General features: G+C 44.6%; 1 protein-coding gene across 1 annotated transcript in view; it reads left to right on the top strand.

Moving 5' to 3' along the window:
- The first annotated feature begins 7,155 nt into the window (after positions 1–7,155).
- The window catches only part of GLG1 (golgi glycoprotein 1), a 124,085-nt gene continuing 113,611 nt past the window's right edge, over positions 7,156–17,629 (top strand). The window contains exon 1 of the mRNA XM_069549568.1: positions 7,156–7,889. Within this exon, the coding sequence (XP_069405669.1) occupies positions 7,446–7,889 (444 nt within the window). The 5' untranslated portion in view covers positions 7,156–7,445. The remainder of the gene's footprint in view (positions 7,890–17,629) is intronic.

Below are 17,629 nucleotides of genomic sequence, written 5' to 3'. Positions count from 1 at the left end.
ATGCAGCTTTCTCTTTCTCCTCTACTTTTGCAGCTCTAATCTAATTATATGTATGTTAGACCTTTTGACTGTGTCCTGCACATCTTACTGTCTGTTCTATAAAAAATCTTTTTTTCTTTCTGTGCTTGCTTTTGGATATTTTCTATTGATTGTTTCCATTCAGTAATTCTGTCTTCTGCCATTCAGTTCAGTTCAGTTCAGTCACTCAGTCGTGTCTGATTCTTTGTGACCCATGGACTGCAGCATGCCAGGCCTCCCTGTCCTTTACCAACTTGCGGAGTTTACCCAAATCATGTCCATTGAGTCAGTGATGCCATCCAACCATCTCATCCTCTGTCGTCCCCTTCTCCCGCCTTCAGTCTTTCTCAGCATCAGGGTCTTTTCCATCAGGTGTCCAAAGTATTGGAGTTTCAGCTTCAACATCAGCCCTTCCAATGAACACTCAGGACTGATCTGCTTTAGGATGGACTGGTTGGATCTCCTTGCAGTCCAAGGGACTCTCAAGTCTTCTCCAACACCACAGTTCAAAAGCATCAATTCCTTGGCACTCAGCCTTCTTTATGGTCCAACTCTCACATGACTACTGGAAAAACCACAGCTTTGACTAGATAGACCTTTGTCAGCCAAGTAATGTCTCTGTTTTTCATACGTTGTCTAGGTTGGTCATAGCTTTTCTTCCAAGAAGCAAGCATCTTTTAATTTCATGGCTGCAGTCACCATCTGCAGTGATTTTGGAGCCCCCCAAAATATTCAGCCACTGTTTCCCCATGTATTTGCCAAAAAGTAATGGAACTGGATGTCATGATTGTAGTTTTCTGAAGGTTGAGCTTTAACCCAACTTTTTCACTGTGTTCTTTCACTTCCATCAAGAGGCTCTTTAGTTCTTTACTTTCTGCCATAAGGGTGGTATCATCTGCATATCTGAGGTTATTGATATTTCTCCCGGCAACCTTGATTCCAGCTTGTGCTTCTTCCAGCCCAGCGTTTCTCATGATGTACTCTGCATAGAAGTTAAATAAGCAGGGTGACAATATACAGCCTTGACGTACTCCTTTTCCTATTTGGAACCAGTCTGTTGTTCCATGTCCAGTTCTAACTGTTGCTTCCTGACCTGCATACAGGTTTCTCAAGAGGCAGGTCAGGTGGTCTGGTATTCCCATCTCTTTCAGAATTTTCCACGGTTTATTGTGATCCACACAGTCAAACACTTTGGCACAGTCAATAAAGCAGAAGTCAATGTTTTTCTGGAACTCTTTTGCTTTTTCGATGATCCAGTAGGTGTTGGCAATTTGATCTCTGGTTCCTCTGCCTTACCTAAAACCAGCTTGAACATCTGGAAGTTCTCAGTTCATGAATTGTTGAAGCCTGGCTTGGAGAATTTTGAGCATTACTTTGCTAGTGTGTGAGATGAATATAAATGTGCGGTAGTTTGAGCATTCTTTGGCATTGCCTTTCTTTGGGATTGGAATGAAAACTGACCTTTTCCAGTCCTGTGGCCACTGCTGAGTTTTCCAAATTTGCTGGCATACTGAGTGCAGCACTTTCACAGCATCATCTTTAAGAATATGAAATAGCTCAACTCGAATTCCACCTCCTCCACTAGCTTTGTTCATAGTGATGCTTCCTAAGGCCCACTTGACTTCACATTCCAGGATGTCTGGCTCTAAGTGAATGATCACAGCATCGTGATTATCTGGGTCATGAAGATCTTTTTTGTTCAGTTCTGTGTATTCTTGCCACCTCTTCTTAATATCTTCTTCTGTTAGGTCCAGACCATTTCTGTCCTTTATTAAGCCCATCTTTGCATGAAATGTTCCCTTGGTATCTCTAATTTTTTTGAAGAGATCTCTAGTGTTTCCCATTCTGTTGTTTTCCTCTATTTCTTTGCATTGATCACTGAGGAATGCTTTCTTATATACCCAGTGATACAGACTGAATATCTGTATCCACCAGCATATTCATATGTTGAAGTCTTAACCCCTAGTGTCATGGTATTTGATGGGAGGTGGATTTTGGAAGGTGAATGGGTCATGAGGATGGATAACTCATCAATGGGATTAGTGCCTTTATAAAAGATACCTGGAGAGTTCCCTGGCTCCCATTTACCAATTAAGGTCCATCACAAAGAAGGCTGTCTTCACACCTGGATGTTGGCTCTCAGTGGACATTGAATCTGCCAGGACCTTGATCTTGACCTTCCCAGCCTTTAGAACTGTAAGAAATCAATTTTTATTGTTTACAAATATCCAGTCTATGCTTTTCTGTTTTGGGTTTTGTTGTTGCGTTTGTGTGAGTGTGTGTGTGTGTTTGGCTGTATAGCATGGCTTGCAGGACCTTATTTCTGTGACCAGGGATTGAACCTGTGCCCCAAGCAATGGAAGCATGGAATCCTAAACACTAGACAGCCAGGGAATTCCCTATGGTGTTCTGTTAAAGCAACCCAATCCAGTCTGCTGTAAATGTTATCTAGTGAATTTCAATTCAGTTCTAGAATGTCCATTTGTATAAAATACTATTTTTTACTGAAATTTTCTATTTTTACCCATTCTCTCTTTTATCTTCACAGTTATTTTAAAGTCCCCATCTGATGAGTCCAATATCCAAATCATGTTTTTGTTGACTTTTTGGTTATTTAGTTCAGGCTCATTTTGTTTTCAGCATGCCTCATGATTTTTGATTCATTGTTGGATCATGCAGATTAAACATTATAGAAGCTCTGGATAGTATTAATCTTTCTCCAGAAAGGTTGATTTTTCTTCTTAAAGTCAGAGTACTGGAGGGTCACCTTGGCCCCACTGAGGCGTGTTTTAAGCTTAATTAGAGGTGGTATATTCTAGTTTTGCCTTTTCTTCTAGAGCAAGTTCTTATCCCGGCAGTGTTGTCCTTTCTCCTGCAGTATGGCCTTTGTTTCTAGGGTGTAAACCTTCTGAGGCCTCAGTTAAAAGCTAAGGGTGATGCCCTGGTGGCTCAGACAGTACAGTGTCTGCCTGCAATGCAGGAGACCTGGGTTTGATCCCTGGGTCAGGAAGATCCCCCGGAGAAGGAAATGGCAACCCACTCCAGTTAAAAAAAAGAAAAAGCTAAGGGTGTTTACCAAGGTCTCTCCGCAATGGTAGGCTCCAAGCTCTAGCTTCTCTCTCCCCAGCTCTCTGTGTGCTTGTGCCGTGTGTTCAGTCATGTCTGACTCTTTGTGACCCCGTGGACTAGCCTTCCAGACTCCTCTGATTTCCCAGGCAAGAATACTGGAGTGGGTTGCCATTTCTTTCTCCAGGGTATCTTCCCCACCCATGGATCGAACTCATATCTCTTGCAGCTCCTGCACTGGCAAGCGGATTCTTTACTACTGTGCCAGGGATCGCTGTGCGGAAGTCTCTCTCAATTTACTGCTCTCTCAGTTATTGTTTTCTTCTGGGTTTGTTGGAGTCTGACTATGTTCATGTACAGCTTAGGAGTCAGTTAGCCACTAGAGAAATTTGTTCACAAATTTTTGGCTCTTTCTCTTTGGTTTCCTTCTCTCCAGTATTTTGACCCTAAGTCCCAGCCACCATGTATTTTCAGTCCAATAAGATTACTGCTGTCTTTATAGGCTCAGTTCTTCTAAGCCACAATTTGGACAATCCACTGAAAAAAAAAATCTGGATGGAGTTCCACTGTGTACTTCCCTTCGCTCAAAGACTGTAGTTCCCTCATTTCCTCACTGGGTTAGTTACTTGCTCACCCCTCAAAAGATACTTTATATTTATCTCGTTTTTATGGTTTTATTTCAGTGTAAATACATATTTGTATTTTCACTCATATTTGGGGTCAGAATCCTCCCCATTTATGTCCTGCAGGGCCTATATGGCCCCATATATCCTCCTTCTAGTCCCCTCTTTCCTCATTTGAATACAGCCACATAGGCCTTCATTTCGAATGCTTATTCCCCTGTATTGAACTTGTCATTAACCTTTGCTTTTAGAACTCTTGTTATGGTCTAAATGTTTTTGTCCCCCCTAAATTCATATGTTAAAATCCTAATGCCCACTGTGATGGAATTAGGGATGGAGGTGCTTAGATCATAAGAGTAGAACCCTCATGAATGAGATTAGTGTGCTTATAAAAGAGACCCACACAGCTCCCAGTCCCTTCCACCATGTGAGGAAGAAGTTGGCAGTTGGCAATCTAGAAGAGGGCCTTTGCCAGAACCTGACCATGCTGCTACCCTTATCTTAGATTTCTAGCCCCCAGAACTATGAGAATATTTCTATGGTTCATAAGCCACCCAGCATGTGCTGTTTGGTTACAGAAGCCTGAACAGACTAAGACATCTTTAGATTTCGCCCTCTTTTGTTTTTAATAAATTTATGCCAATTCACTCATAGCTCAATGATCATTAGTTGCCTTTATATAAAAGCTCCTCCCCCATCATCCCATATGTTTTATTTTCATCATAACACTTATAGTATCTTAAATTGTCTTGATCTTTGTTCACTGTCTTATTGTTTATCTCACATATACACCAGTTCTTGAGCAATGTGTGGCATATTAATAAAATTCTCAACACATAGCTATTGAATGAGTTATGGAAGTGAGGATCAAGAAACAAGTACAGTAAAGGGTAAAATAAATTCCTAGCTTGTGGTAGAGATAGTCTGTTTATACAGAAACAGAGTCCAGGAGACCCAGGTTAGGTCAACCCTCTTCCCACTGGCTGGTGGTTTGCGTCTTTTGGAAAGTCTGACTTGCCTAACACAGCCTGAGCTGGCCAGGTTCCCAGATTTTGCTTCTTGGTCACTGTGATTTCAAGATAGGCACATATACTCCTCCCTATCTCCAGAGGCAATCTGTGGCCGGGTGCAGGGTTTCCTCAGTGCAGGCTGAGAGACAGGCAACTGCTGGCTTCTCTTAGCAGATGGTCAATTTTTAGCCTTAAACTGGCTTAAAATAAACTCTCATTTGTTGTCTGAGTACACGCAGACCCATTACTGAACATTGATGCCTCTGATGCAGTGGTTAGGACTCAGTGCTTTCACTGCTGAGGGCCCAGGTTCAATCCCTGGTTGGGGAACTAAGATACCACAAATGGCATGGCATGCCTCCCTCCCCACCCCCAACCCCCTCAAAAAAGTAATGACCCTTAGTGGCTTTTCAAGAACTTCAGGTCTCTAGCCTGCCTGAGACTTACCTATGCTGCTACTGCTGCTGCTGAGTCGCTTCAGTTGTGTCCGACTCTGTGCGACCCCATAGACGGCACCCCACCAGGCTCCCCCATCCCTGGGATTCTCCAGGCAAGAACACTGGAGTGGGTTGCCATTTCCTTCTCCAATGCATGAAAGTGAAAAGTGAAAGCGAAGTCGCTCAGTCGTGTCTGACTCTTCGCGACCCCATGGATTGCAGCCCACCAGCCTCCTCCGTCCATGGAAATTTCCAGGCAAGAGTACTGGAGTGTGGTGCCATCATCTGTTAAGGAACATGTACATTTATCTGGTCTACCCTGGACTATCTTAGTCAATGTTCAAAGTTGGCCATAGCCTTAGGACCACATGGGGCTTCCCTCGTAGCTCAGATGGTAAAGAATCTGTCTGTGATGCAGAAGACCTGGGTTCAATCCCTGGGTCAAGAAGATCCCCTGGAGAAGGGAATGGCAACCCACTCCAATATTCTTGCCTGGAGAATTTCATGGAGAGTCCATGGAATCACAAAGAGTTAGACACAACTGAGTGACTAACGCTCAGGACCACATTATGGCAGTAGCTTGAGGAAGTTTTGGCAGAAATGTCAGGAACATGCCCTCATTTCTAAAAACAGAGGCCTGTGTCAGCCACAGTGAGCAGTTGGTACCCCCAGAATATTCTTATTTTCAGCAGTTCCTTATGGAGTCCATGAACCCCCACCCAATTTCTCAGGTTCTAGTTATGTCTTGTTGGTCTTCACTGCCCATTTGTGGGTCAGGACAGCAGAAGCTGCATTTGTGAACATGGATGACCCGTGGGGATCACATGTCCCAAGCTGCCCTGATTCCCCACCACGGTATACCGGCAGGGTGGGATAAAAGTGCACCGCACCAAGTGAGAGGCCAGGGGTTCTGGTTCCAGGCTGGCAAAGTTCATCCTGGGCAGGACATTTAACCCTGCTGTGCAGAACTGTTACCATCTCTGCCGTTCTTCAGCTGAGTGAGAACCCAACTCAGGCCTGATGCATAGCTCAAATGACACAATAGATGTGAAGATGCTTTGGGAAGGTATCTCTCTCCTGTGGAGGAGGGGGGACTAGTGAGAAGTGAAACAACCATTCCCACCTATAGTGCTGCTAAAGATGCTGCATGCAGGACAACAAGCCAATTACCGAGGCACAACCAACCTGAGGCCTCAGCATGTTTTGCTATTTCCTCCTCGAAATGTGGGTTTAAAATCTGGCTCAGATACAAAGGGTTTCCCGGTTTATTCATAATATTGGTTATAACTTTTTGAATCCCATATTGTGGGCCAGCCACTTTATTTCTAATCTTCACAATTATACTTCACATTAGAGTTCCTCCTCTGCCTTCTCAGACGAGGAGGCTCAGAGAAATTAAAAGATTTGTCTAGTCTGCCAAGAGCTAGAATAACGGGCTCTTTCTTCTGGAACCAGTGCTCCTAACCCTGATTCAGCGCTGCCTTCCTCTCTGGGTAAGAGAAGCTTCTGAGGCAGATGGAAGGAAGGGAGAAGTGCAAGAAGAGGTTCCTGGATATCGGAACACCTTATCGTGTAAGGCTCACCTCTACGCATAAAGTTTTTTCTTTCAAGTCACAGAACGGGTGACACAGTCTACCGGCCATCTTGGTTGTGGCAATCCCAATCCTTTTTTTTTTCTTTCGGTGACGGACAACCAAAGAAATTAGGCAAGGCGGTCCTCCCCAGGGATCTGAAGGCGCGCCAGAGACGCCCAGCGTCGCCCTCTCGCCGGCCGAGGTCCGGGGCGCCGGCCCTCAGAGCCCGGCGGCTTGCGCGCTCGGCGCCCAGCGGCGGGTCCGCGCGGCGGGTCCGCGCGGCGGGTCCGCGCGGCGGGTCCGCGCGGCGGGTCCGCGCGGCGGGTCCGCGCGGCGGGTCCGCGCGGCGGGTCCGCGCGGCGGGTCCGCGCGGCGGGTCCGCGCGGCGGGTCCGCGCGGCGGGTCCGCGCGGCGGGTCCGCGCGGCGGGTCCGCGCGGCGGGTCCGCGCGGCGGGTCCGCGCGGCGGGTCCGCGCGGCGGGTCCGCGCGGCGGGTCCGCGCGGCGGGTCCGCGCGGCGGGTCCGCGCGGCGGGTCCGCGCGGCGGGTCCGCGCGGCGGGTCCGCGCGGCGGGTCCGCGCGGCGGGTCCGCGCGGCGGGTCCGCGCGGCGGGAGGGGTTCGGAGGGACCCGGAGGGACCCAGCCGGCCCCGCCCCGCCCCGCCCCCTCATTTAAATACGCGGCGCCGGCGGGCACGTCGAGCTCGCCGCGGACTCAAGATGGCGGCGTGTGGACGTGTACTGAGGATGTTCCGCTTGGCGGCGGCGCTGCCGCTGCTGCTGCTCGCGGCGGACGGCGCGCAGAAAATCCAGGGCCCGGGCGGCCACGGGCAGGGCCCGGGCCCGGGGAGCAACCTTCTTCCCCTCGGAGCGCAGCCGGGAGGCGGCGTGCTGCCGGGTCAGCTCCTGCTGCCTCAGTCATCTCAGTTGCAGCAGCAGCCGCAGCAGCAGCAGCCTCAGCAGCAGCAGCCTCAGCAGCAGCAGCCGCCGTTCCCCGCGGGCGGGTCTCCGGTCCGGCGGGGCGGAGCAGGGCCCGGCGGGGCTGGCGGGGGCTGGAAGCTGGCGGAGGAAGAATCCTGCCGGGAGGACGTGAGCCGTGTGTGTCCCAAGCACACCTGGAGCAACAACCTGGCGGTGCTGGAGTGCCTGCAGGACGTGCGAGAGGTGAGGCGCCGGGCGCCGGGCGCGCAGGCCTGGCCGCCGCGGACGCCGGGCGGCCTGGGCAGCCGCTGACGCCGCGGCCGCGCCTCTCGCTTCCTCTGCGCGGCCGCCCGCTCCCCGGCGCGCTCCGGGGAGGGGACCCCACCCCCAGCCCTCCCTCGCTCCCGGCGGGGGTCTGGGACGCCCACCCCGGCTCCTGGCCGCCGTCGGCCGAGGCCCAAGCGGGTCTGTGTTTGCTCCGGTCTTTTGTGTGATGCTCTAAGCGCGGTGGCTCCTCGGTGAAGACCTGTGTAGGATTTTGCTCCCCTTTTCGATTTGGGTAATTTGTAGCAGCTCTTTAAAACGTGAAAGATGGTTGGCGTACTTCAGCTGGTAAAGAATGCCCTGCTGTTTATTGGCAGTAGGTAATGTTTAGACAGCTCGGGTTCTGTTCTGATGTGTATTGTAGTCTGCAGCCAGATTTACTGTCTTTACCCTATTCTTCTGTAATTCAAAAATTCCTGTTATTTATCAGCTGCTGAAACTAATATATGCTCCTTTTTTTTTTTTTCCCTTCACGTCTTTTGGTCAATTTGTAATAAATCCCAAGTGGTCCCGAAGCTTGAGAAGTTGAGGCAGCGTTTGAAGCTGGGCTGTGAGGTCTTTGCTTTCTGATCGTTTTGCCTGTCTGACTGTACCTCTTAATGCCGTCTTGTTTTGATGTTCTTTGATGCCATTCAGTTTAGTAACACAGAATTCTCTAGATTTAATGCTGCAGACGTTAAGTGCAGTTTTGACAGTTATCAAAGTTTGGGAGCAAATCTGGTAGGGACACTTTTTCCAACGTTTAAACAAAGGCCCCAAAGTTGGCATAGAATGAAACCATTGCTTGATACAGTTTTATTTGGAAAATTGTTATCAGAATTGCCTAAGATGTTCATGGTCACAGGAAGACCATTGGTTTGTAGAAACAGGCTAGTCTTGGCAGTTTTTTCCCCCCTTATCCCACCTGGTATTTGCTCTGGTAGTCCATACAGAGTAATTCACAAGAGGAAAAGATATACATGCTCAGGGGACAGAGAGAAAGGAAATTTCTAGAGCCACCAGAAATGTGGAGCCTTCGATGAGTTATCTACAATTTGGAAATTAGAAAAAGAATCCCTTGTTCTTGATCCTTCACCTACGTCTCTAGTCAGTACGGCTAAGATTCTCAACTGTGTCACGCTTCTTGAAATTTTCTGTTTGCCTTTGAGGATATAAAATACATGCTGTTCTCTCAAACTAGGATCGTAATGTTGAAGACCAAACATTTGGTGAGTAGTTTGTGGCAGAAACAGGATGTTATTAGGGAAAGTGGCCCTTTCTAGGAGTACCTCTTTCTTGACATGTATTAAGGACACGTGGATTCTGTCACTCACAGGAGCAGTGTTCCTTTGTCATGCTTGTAGAAGTGTGCAGCAGCATATATGATCCGTAAATACCAGATCTGAGCACTTTTGGAGTCGGGTTAGTTAGCTAGATACTGTATTTCTTGCATTATTTACTGTACAAAACCTGGCCTGAAAGTGCAGGTCCTGTAGTTCCACCTTTGAGTGTAAGACTCTCAGCAGGGATATTGTTTCGGTAACTACATTTTCCTTCCTTTCTGGGGATGTTATTTAAACTCTTTGAAGGTAGTTACTAGGTCTTGTACTTCCTTTGTAGCTTTCCAGAGTACCTAATTCAGTGCCTAGACTCAGTAAATAGTGTTGACTGATTGAAGGTGAAGTAAACTAATGGAGTCTGTTTTATGAAAGAAAAGATGTCATGTAAATTGAAAGAGGGGGCTTTTGGAGGGCAGGGGTTTATTCCAAATTTCCAGTTGTTTGGTTTTTTTTTTCCTCCTATTTTATATACATAAAAATTGAAAGAATAGTACCATGAACAACTATATATATTCTTTAAGAGGTGGAGCTAGTTTTAAACTACTTTTTTTTTTTCCTTTAAAGACAGCAAAAAGAAATTTTACTCCACTTAGAGAATTAGTTAAATCTATGCATTTGAAAGCATATAAGAAGAAAGTGAACTAGCTAGGCACATTTGAAATGGAAGTATGGAACGTGTTTCTTATGTGCTTTTTGGTACAAAGGACTGTTTGATAGGAACGCAGACATTTGTGCTTCTTTATTCCTTTGGATACTTATTTGGGGGAAGGTTGTTCTCTGTGTTCTTGCTGTTAGTATTTCGAAAATGCAAAGCATATGACTATTTAAATGGTAGTGTGGTAAACCACATTTTTATTTTGAAGTAGCATGGATATATGGTGTTAGGTTAAGTCTTAAGTTCAAATATTTTAAGGTTCCCTTTAGTGTTCAAAGTTACGTATTAATTCACTTACAGAATCTATTTGAAGGTATTTATGGATGGCGTCACCGACTCGATGCACATGAGTTTTGTGTGAACTCCGGGAGTTGGTGATGGACAGGGAGGCCTGGCGTGCTGCGATTCACGGGGTTGCAGAGTCGGACATGACTGAGCGACTGAACTGAACTGATAGTTACCTTTAAATAATTTCAGTGGGTACTTACAGTTTGTCTAATGTATGGTATGCCAGCAAATTAAAATTTTATGTGAAAACTATAAGTTAAACAGCATATAGACTAAGGTTAGTTCACAGCGTTTCTATTTTTTGGTTACTATTTTGAAGATACATGTTGTGGGGGATTTTTCTTTCTTTTTTTTAACCCTCTCAGATGAGTCATGCCTTTTAAAAGGTCAAGTATACCCATTGGGCCTGCTGTAACATAGTGGGTATATTAGCAGTAATGATGGAATAGTAGTCCTGGTTATGTGTGTATCTCTGTATGTAGTTAACAGTAGTTCTAGTTAAAAAAACATATAACTAGTTCACATACATATACTTTCTAGTATAAGTAAAAGGAAAAATACACCCTGGGCTGTTCTGGCAGTTAGAGGAAAAGTAATACCAAAGGAAGAGAAGGTACTGTTGTTTAGTTTAATGTTTGATAAAAAAGACATGCTTTATGTTGAGAGTAATTTTAAAATACTTTACATATTTTTGGCTGAAATGGCAGAAGTTTCACATGGAGATGTTGATTCTTTAGAAGTTTATTAGTGATGTGCATAGTTTTTGTTAGTTTTTGTTGTTAGATTTTTTAAAAAGGAACAAAAGCTTTCTAATACATGAACAGAAGTAGTGAGAATAGTTTGATGATTCCCTGCCCCGTACATATCCCCCAGCTTAAACTGTCCCCACTTCGTTTAATCACAGGGCTTGGGGGAATGGCGTATTTTAAAGCAAGTCCCAGACACTATGTCATTTCATTTATAAATACTTCAGTGTAAGTCTCTGATAAGGACTTAAAACAAGATAAAACCAGAACCTGCTTGTTATTTTTTAGTATTCAGAAGTATTATGGCGACTTCCCTGGCTGTCCAGTGGCTAAGACTCCCTGCTCTTATGTAGGGGGCACAGGTTTGATTCCTGGCTTGAGAACTGTGCCGCACAGCTAAGCCAAAATAAAAGCATTATGAGTATTTCTTCTGAATTTCTTGGTACCTTCTTTTTTTTTTTTTTTTGGTAACTTCTTTTGATATATCAGTTTCAAGTTATACATTTTGACCACTTTCTATGCACAGAGTGAATGCTTTGTAAATATTTATTTAAGATGGACTATAATATATATATTTGGAGAAGGCAATGGCACCCCACTCCAGTACTCTTGCCTGGAAAATCCCATGGACAGGGGAGCCTGGTGGGCTGCAGTCCATGGGGTCACTAAGAGTCGGACTCGACTGAGCGACTTCACTTTCACTTTCCTGCATTGGAGAAGGAAATGGCAACCCATTCCAGTGTTCTTGCCTGGAGGATCCCAGGGACGGGGGAGCCTGGTGGGCTGCCATCCATGGGGTCGCACAGAGTCGGACACGACTGAAGCGACTTAGCAGCAGCAGCAGCATAATATATATTGGAGAAGGAAATGGCAATCCACTCCAGTACTGTTGCCTGGAAAATCCCATGGACAGAGGAGCCTGGTAGGCTACAGTCTATGGGGTCGCAAAGAGTCGGACACAACTGAGTGACTTCGCTTTCACTTTCACTAATATACGTTGAAGAGGAATTACATTACAAACCGTAAACCTGCTTTGACTCGTAGGTGAACATTTTCTTTTTCTGTTCGTAGTCTTTCTCTTAACTGTATCCTAAGATAGTAGGCCACAGTATCTGTATTATTTATCCTGTGAGGTGAATAGTGTTATCTTATTATCTTAGTTGAGAAGCAGACTCAGAGAGATGAAGTAAGTTGTCCAGTGTTATCGCCTGACCTAAGTGGTAAGGCTTGTATTCAGAAAATTCTCTCTGACTTCAAAGATTGTACGCTTTCTAATCCTCCATGGATGGTTGCAGCTAGGAAAATTAGCATATGGCTATTGAGAATGCCAGGGGTTCATAAATGGACACAAAGTGAGAAGAGTAGCCTGGAATTAGAATTCTGTTTTCCTCACTACCAAGAACAGTTGGGTAGCAGCAGCATCTTAGCATTGCAGTATTGTATAGATTTCTCAGGTGGACAGACCGACATCATTAGACAAAGCTAATTACTAATCTGAGTCCATTACAAGTAGAGTTTCTGCTTCATGAAAAGATTTTCAGATTCCGTGTTACCTTCAGCACAACTGGTATAACGGAGGAATTTAGATGTATCCGCCTACTCTTTGTATTGAATCAATGGAACACCGCGAAGTGTGAATTAGGACTGGAGCTGGCACCGCTGTTAGCTAACTGTAGAACCGCTTCTCCGTTCCATTCATGCAGCACCACTTTGTGCTCTTTCTGTAGTGACTCCTGTGCCAGGCCCCTCCTCTCTCATCCCAGGCCCCTCCTGTAGGTTCTGGATGATTACTGCATCCAGCCATCGGATAAGAAAAGAGAAGAGAAGAGGGCTGCAGTCGGGTTTTCCAAGCTTGGACTGGGTTTGGAAGTGTGTGTGTGCTCAGCAGTCGTGTCCGACTCTGCAACCCCTATAGACTGTGGCCTCCCAGGCTCCTTTGTCTGTGTGATTTCCTGGGCGAGAATACTGGGGTGGGTTGCCTTTCTCTTCTCCAGGGGATCTTGCGGACCCATCGATTGAACCCGTGTCTCCTGCGTCTCCTCCATTGGCAGGCGAGTTCTTTACCGCTGAGCTACCAGGGAGAGCCAGTCATTTTACCACTAAGGTGCAGTTCCCTCGTGTGTGCACTTTAGTTTTCGAGATCCCTTTTATTTGATCTATTTGAGTTGTTTCCTGTGTATTCTGTCTGTATTTATAGTTTGTAGAATTTATGTGTGTACCATCGTGTTCATTCACGGGTGAAAATAGTGAAATGAATAATGCAAACAGCAATTAATCCAAACATTGTTTGACTTTAGGATATATTATGATTATTTTGTTTGAGCCAACATGGAATTGCCTCCTGTGCTGACTCTCAGTGGTTGGAAGCAGTCTAACCTCATAATCAAGGTGTGATTGATCGGTTACGCACTTACCATAGTGGAAGAGAACTAGTATTTTAAGATACCAGCATTGCTTACAGTTGGTTTGATAAATGGGATTGTGATCAGGAAACAGTTGTATAAGAGAGTGTTCATCACTGCATGTTACATGGGCAGTGAATCCTTTAGAGCAATGAAAAGAGCACAGAACTAGGATTTAGACTTGGATGGATCCCAGCTCTGCTACTCTTGGCTTAAAAATCATATCACCACTTTTTTTTTTACCCTTAAGTAGGAACAACAGACTGGTTCCAAATAGGAAAAGGAGTCCGTCAAGGCTGTATATTGTTACCCTGCTTATTTAACTCTATGCAGAGTACATCATGAGAAATGCTGGGCTGGATGAAGCACAAGCTGGAATCAAGATTGCCGGGAGAAATATCAATAACCTCAGATATGCAGATGACACCACCTTTATGGCAGAAAGTGAAGAGGAACTAAAAAGCCTCTTGATGAAAGTGAAAGAGAGTAAAAAAGTTGGCTTAAAGCTCAACATTCAGAAAACGAAGATCATGGCATCCGGTCCCATCACTTCATGGGAAATAGATGGGGAAACAGTGGACACAGTGTCAGAGTTTATTTTGGGGGGCTCCAAAATCACTGCAGATGGTGATTGCGGCCGTGAAATTAAAAGACGCTTACTCCTTGGAAGGAAAGTTATGACCAACCTAGACAGCATATTCAAAAGCAGAGACATTGCTTTGCCAACAAAGGTCCATCTAGTCAAGGCTATGGTTTTCCCAGGTAGTCATGTATGGATGTGAGAGTTGGACTGTGAAGAAGGCTGAGTGCCGAAGAATTGATGCTGTTGAACTGTGGTGTTGGAGAAGACTCTTGAGAGCCCCTTGGACTGCAAGGAGATCCAACCAGTCCATCCTAAAGGAGATCAGTCCTGGATGTTCATTGGAAGGACTGATGCTGAAGCTGAAACTCCAGTACTTTGGCCACCTGATGCGAAGAGTTGACTCCTTTGAAAAGACTCTGATGCTGGGAGTGATTGGGGGCAGGAGGAGAAGGGGGCGACAGAGGATGAGATGGCTGGAGGGCATCACCAACTCGTTGGACATGAGTCTGAGTGAACTCCAGGAGTTGGTGATGGACAGGGAGGCCTGGCGTGCTGTGATTCATGGGGTCGCAAAGAGTCAGACATGACTGAGCGACTGAACTGAACTGAGGGACAGTTAAGTAGTGATGGACAGAGCAAGAGGAGAAGGGGACAACAGAGGATGAGATGGTTGGATGGCATCACTGACTTGATGTGCATGAGTTTGAACAAACTTGGGAGTGAGTTGGTGATGAACAGGGAGTTCTGGCGTGCTGCAGTCCCATGAGGTTGCAAAGAGTTGGACACGACTGGGCGACTGAACTGAACTGAGGGACAGTTTAACCCTGTTGTAAGTGAACATATACGTGATTTCCGTTTTTTTCTTCCAATTTTATTTTATTTTTTGTCCCACCACATGGCTTGCAGGATCTCAGTTCCCCAACCAGTGGGAACTTGGGCCATGATAGTGAAAGTGGCAAATTCTAATCACTAGTTCACCAGGAAACTCCCTACATGAGTCCTTGAATTTGATGTGCTAGTTATGTTTTTCTTTTTTAACGTTAAACAAAATATGTGACCATCGAAGTAGGCAATAATAACACATACCACTTGAAATCATCTTGTTTACCACATATGCTTTGGAAGACTGGGTTATCACTTAAGATCCTTTCAGCGTTGGTACTCTGTGATTCTGTCAGTGTAGGAATATGAGACATGTGCAAGGGAGTCATAAGCACAGGTGAAAAGGAAAGGTGCTTTGAGAAATTAAAGGGACTGTACTGACTCAAGTAGAGAGTTTGAGAATTTTTTGAGTCCAGATTATAAAGGGTCTTGCTTGCACCACTGTTCTTCACGTAAAGCCCAGAAACGGGGTGTGTTTTTATCCCAACCTGAGATTAAAATATTCCTGCAGATAATTGAGTTACTTGTAAAATAGCACTGTCACTTACGCAATGAAGTTTTTAAGAAGTCTCTTGATAAGAATGCTTTCCCGTAAATAGGTGCTTAATAATTCATTGTTCTTTGGAAGAAAGTAAAGAACAGTCCAAGAGATGAGATGGTTCATTCTCTTTGTACGTTTCTTCTAATGTGTTCAAAACAAATTTCATCAGCAACAATCTGCCCAGAAAACTTCTCTTGCTTATATGAGAAATGTATTTTAAAGAGAAGCCATTAAGATGACTTGTTTAATGTCGTGCAAAGTAATTTCTCTTCCTTCAGCAAACATTTATTGAATGCATACTATGTGCAACTCACTGTGCTTAGTGTTAAAGGCTACAAATATATGATAATAGTAGCATTTATCGAGGGATTTTTGTTTGCCTTGTTCTAAGGGACAGGATGTTTCCTAGGTGTTATGTATCTCATTTAATCTTATGAAAAATATATCATTAGTATTATTTCAATGATTACTATTTTTTTAAATGAGGGAGCTGCCTCTGGGCCAGTAGCTAGTGAAATTAAGACTTGAAAGCAAGTCTTGTCCAGCTGTAAAATGGCTCATGCCCCTCCGCCATCCCTGTGGTAGTCCAGCATGGTAGTCACCAGCTAAATGCAGCTGCCGAGCCGTGGAAATAGGAGCAGTCTGAGTTGGGCTGTGCTGTTAGTGTCAAATACACACTTGATTTTGAAGACTTTGCACACATAGGAAAATAAACTATTTCAGTTTTTGTGGGGGCACGTGCTGCACACCCTGGGGGATCATAGTTTCCACACCCGGGATCAAACCCCCCGCCCTCAGCAGTGAAAACGCGGAGTCCTCACCGCTGGACCACCGGGGAGTCTCATCTCTTTTTACACTGATTACTGTTCACATGAGAGTATGCTGGGTATACTGAGTTAAAAACATTATTAAAGCCAGTTTCACTTTTTAATTTTCAGTGTGACTGCCAGAAGACATAACATATGTGGTTTCCATTATATTCTTGTTGGGCAACACCAGCCTGGAAGAAGTAAAAGATATCTTTATTAAGACCATAATGCAAGTTATAAAGTAGTAAGTACCGTAAGAGAAGAATAAATTAAATTCTATGAGCATATGGTGGAGAAAATGGTTGGGAGAATCCAGATAAAGCCCGTCAGTGCGTCTCATTCTTAAATTGGTTGTTCATATCATGAAATTCTTAATTTAGCCACCTTAAAGTGCCTGCTGATCCGCTTAATGGATGGATGTCATCTTCCTCATGCTGAATTTATGAGTTGTCAGGGGTACAATAGCTTCTTCAGAGTGAGAGGAGCTAAACTCATAAAACTGGGAGTCAGTAAGTGACTCATCTTTATTTGGTTGAGTTAGATATATTTAAAACTTAAAAAGAATCTCAAGTGATGGTCCTCAGAACTGTGCCAGTACTTACCCTTGTATCTGCATTAAAATAGAGTGTGGAGAACTAGAAGTGTGGACTGGAATCTAAAAACAGTGTGTTAAGAGAACCAGACATTTATTTTCACTCAGCTTTAATAATTTTACTGAAGTTAGAAAATTAGATCAGTTGCATGGTGCTTACAGTAACCTATAAATTCTCCTGTTGAAGGATTGAATAACTTTATAACTCTATGTAGGGAGAGTCATAGTGAAAATGGGTACTGGATTTATATCCTTGTGAAATAGAACAAATTCTTTAAAACATTTTTGTGTTCCTTTAAAAACAAATAAAAAACATATGTGATGCATACTTTAAATCATAAGATAAACAGTGAAGTGAAATCTGTGAGAGAAATTAACCAAGGGAATGTATGTATGTTATAAATCAGTTCAAATGCAGAATTACAACAAAGAAAAAAGAATTTAAAAATCACGTTTAAAGAAAAAATGCTCTGATGTCTAGAAAGGTTTCATTTCTAATTTAACTTGGAAAGTCACTTACAGAACTTCCACAGTTCCCACGCCAGCCAAATCAGCTCTGTAATGTGATAACACAGTCAATAAAAACTTTGAGAAGGAAAAGGGGATGTAATGGAGAGTTTCAATCAGGCGTAGAGTCCACCATTTGTTAATTAATGGCCGTCTACTGAGCATACCTGCTGCACAGGAAATAATCTGTCAAGGCGCTTTTATCATGTGGCGCTTTTCATAGGAGAAGCTGTGGAGTGAGTGGGGAAAGAGTGGATTCTGAAACTACAGTCCGGATTCAAGTCCTCACTCACCTACCACCTACTGTGACCTTGGACAGATTTCTCTTCAACCTT

The sequence above is a fragment of the Ovis canadensis genome, chromosome 14, assembly GCF_042477335.2.
Source record: "Ovis canadensis isolate MfBH-ARS-UI-01 breed Bighorn chromosome 14, ARS-UI_OviCan_v2, whole genome shotgun sequence".
Classification (NCBI taxonomy): domain Eukaryota; kingdom Metazoa; phylum Chordata; class Mammalia; order Artiodactyla; family Bovidae; genus Ovis; species Ovis canadensis.
The sequence above is the reverse complement of the archived record's forward strand: the minus strand, read 5'-3'. Positions and strand labels throughout refer to the sequence as shown.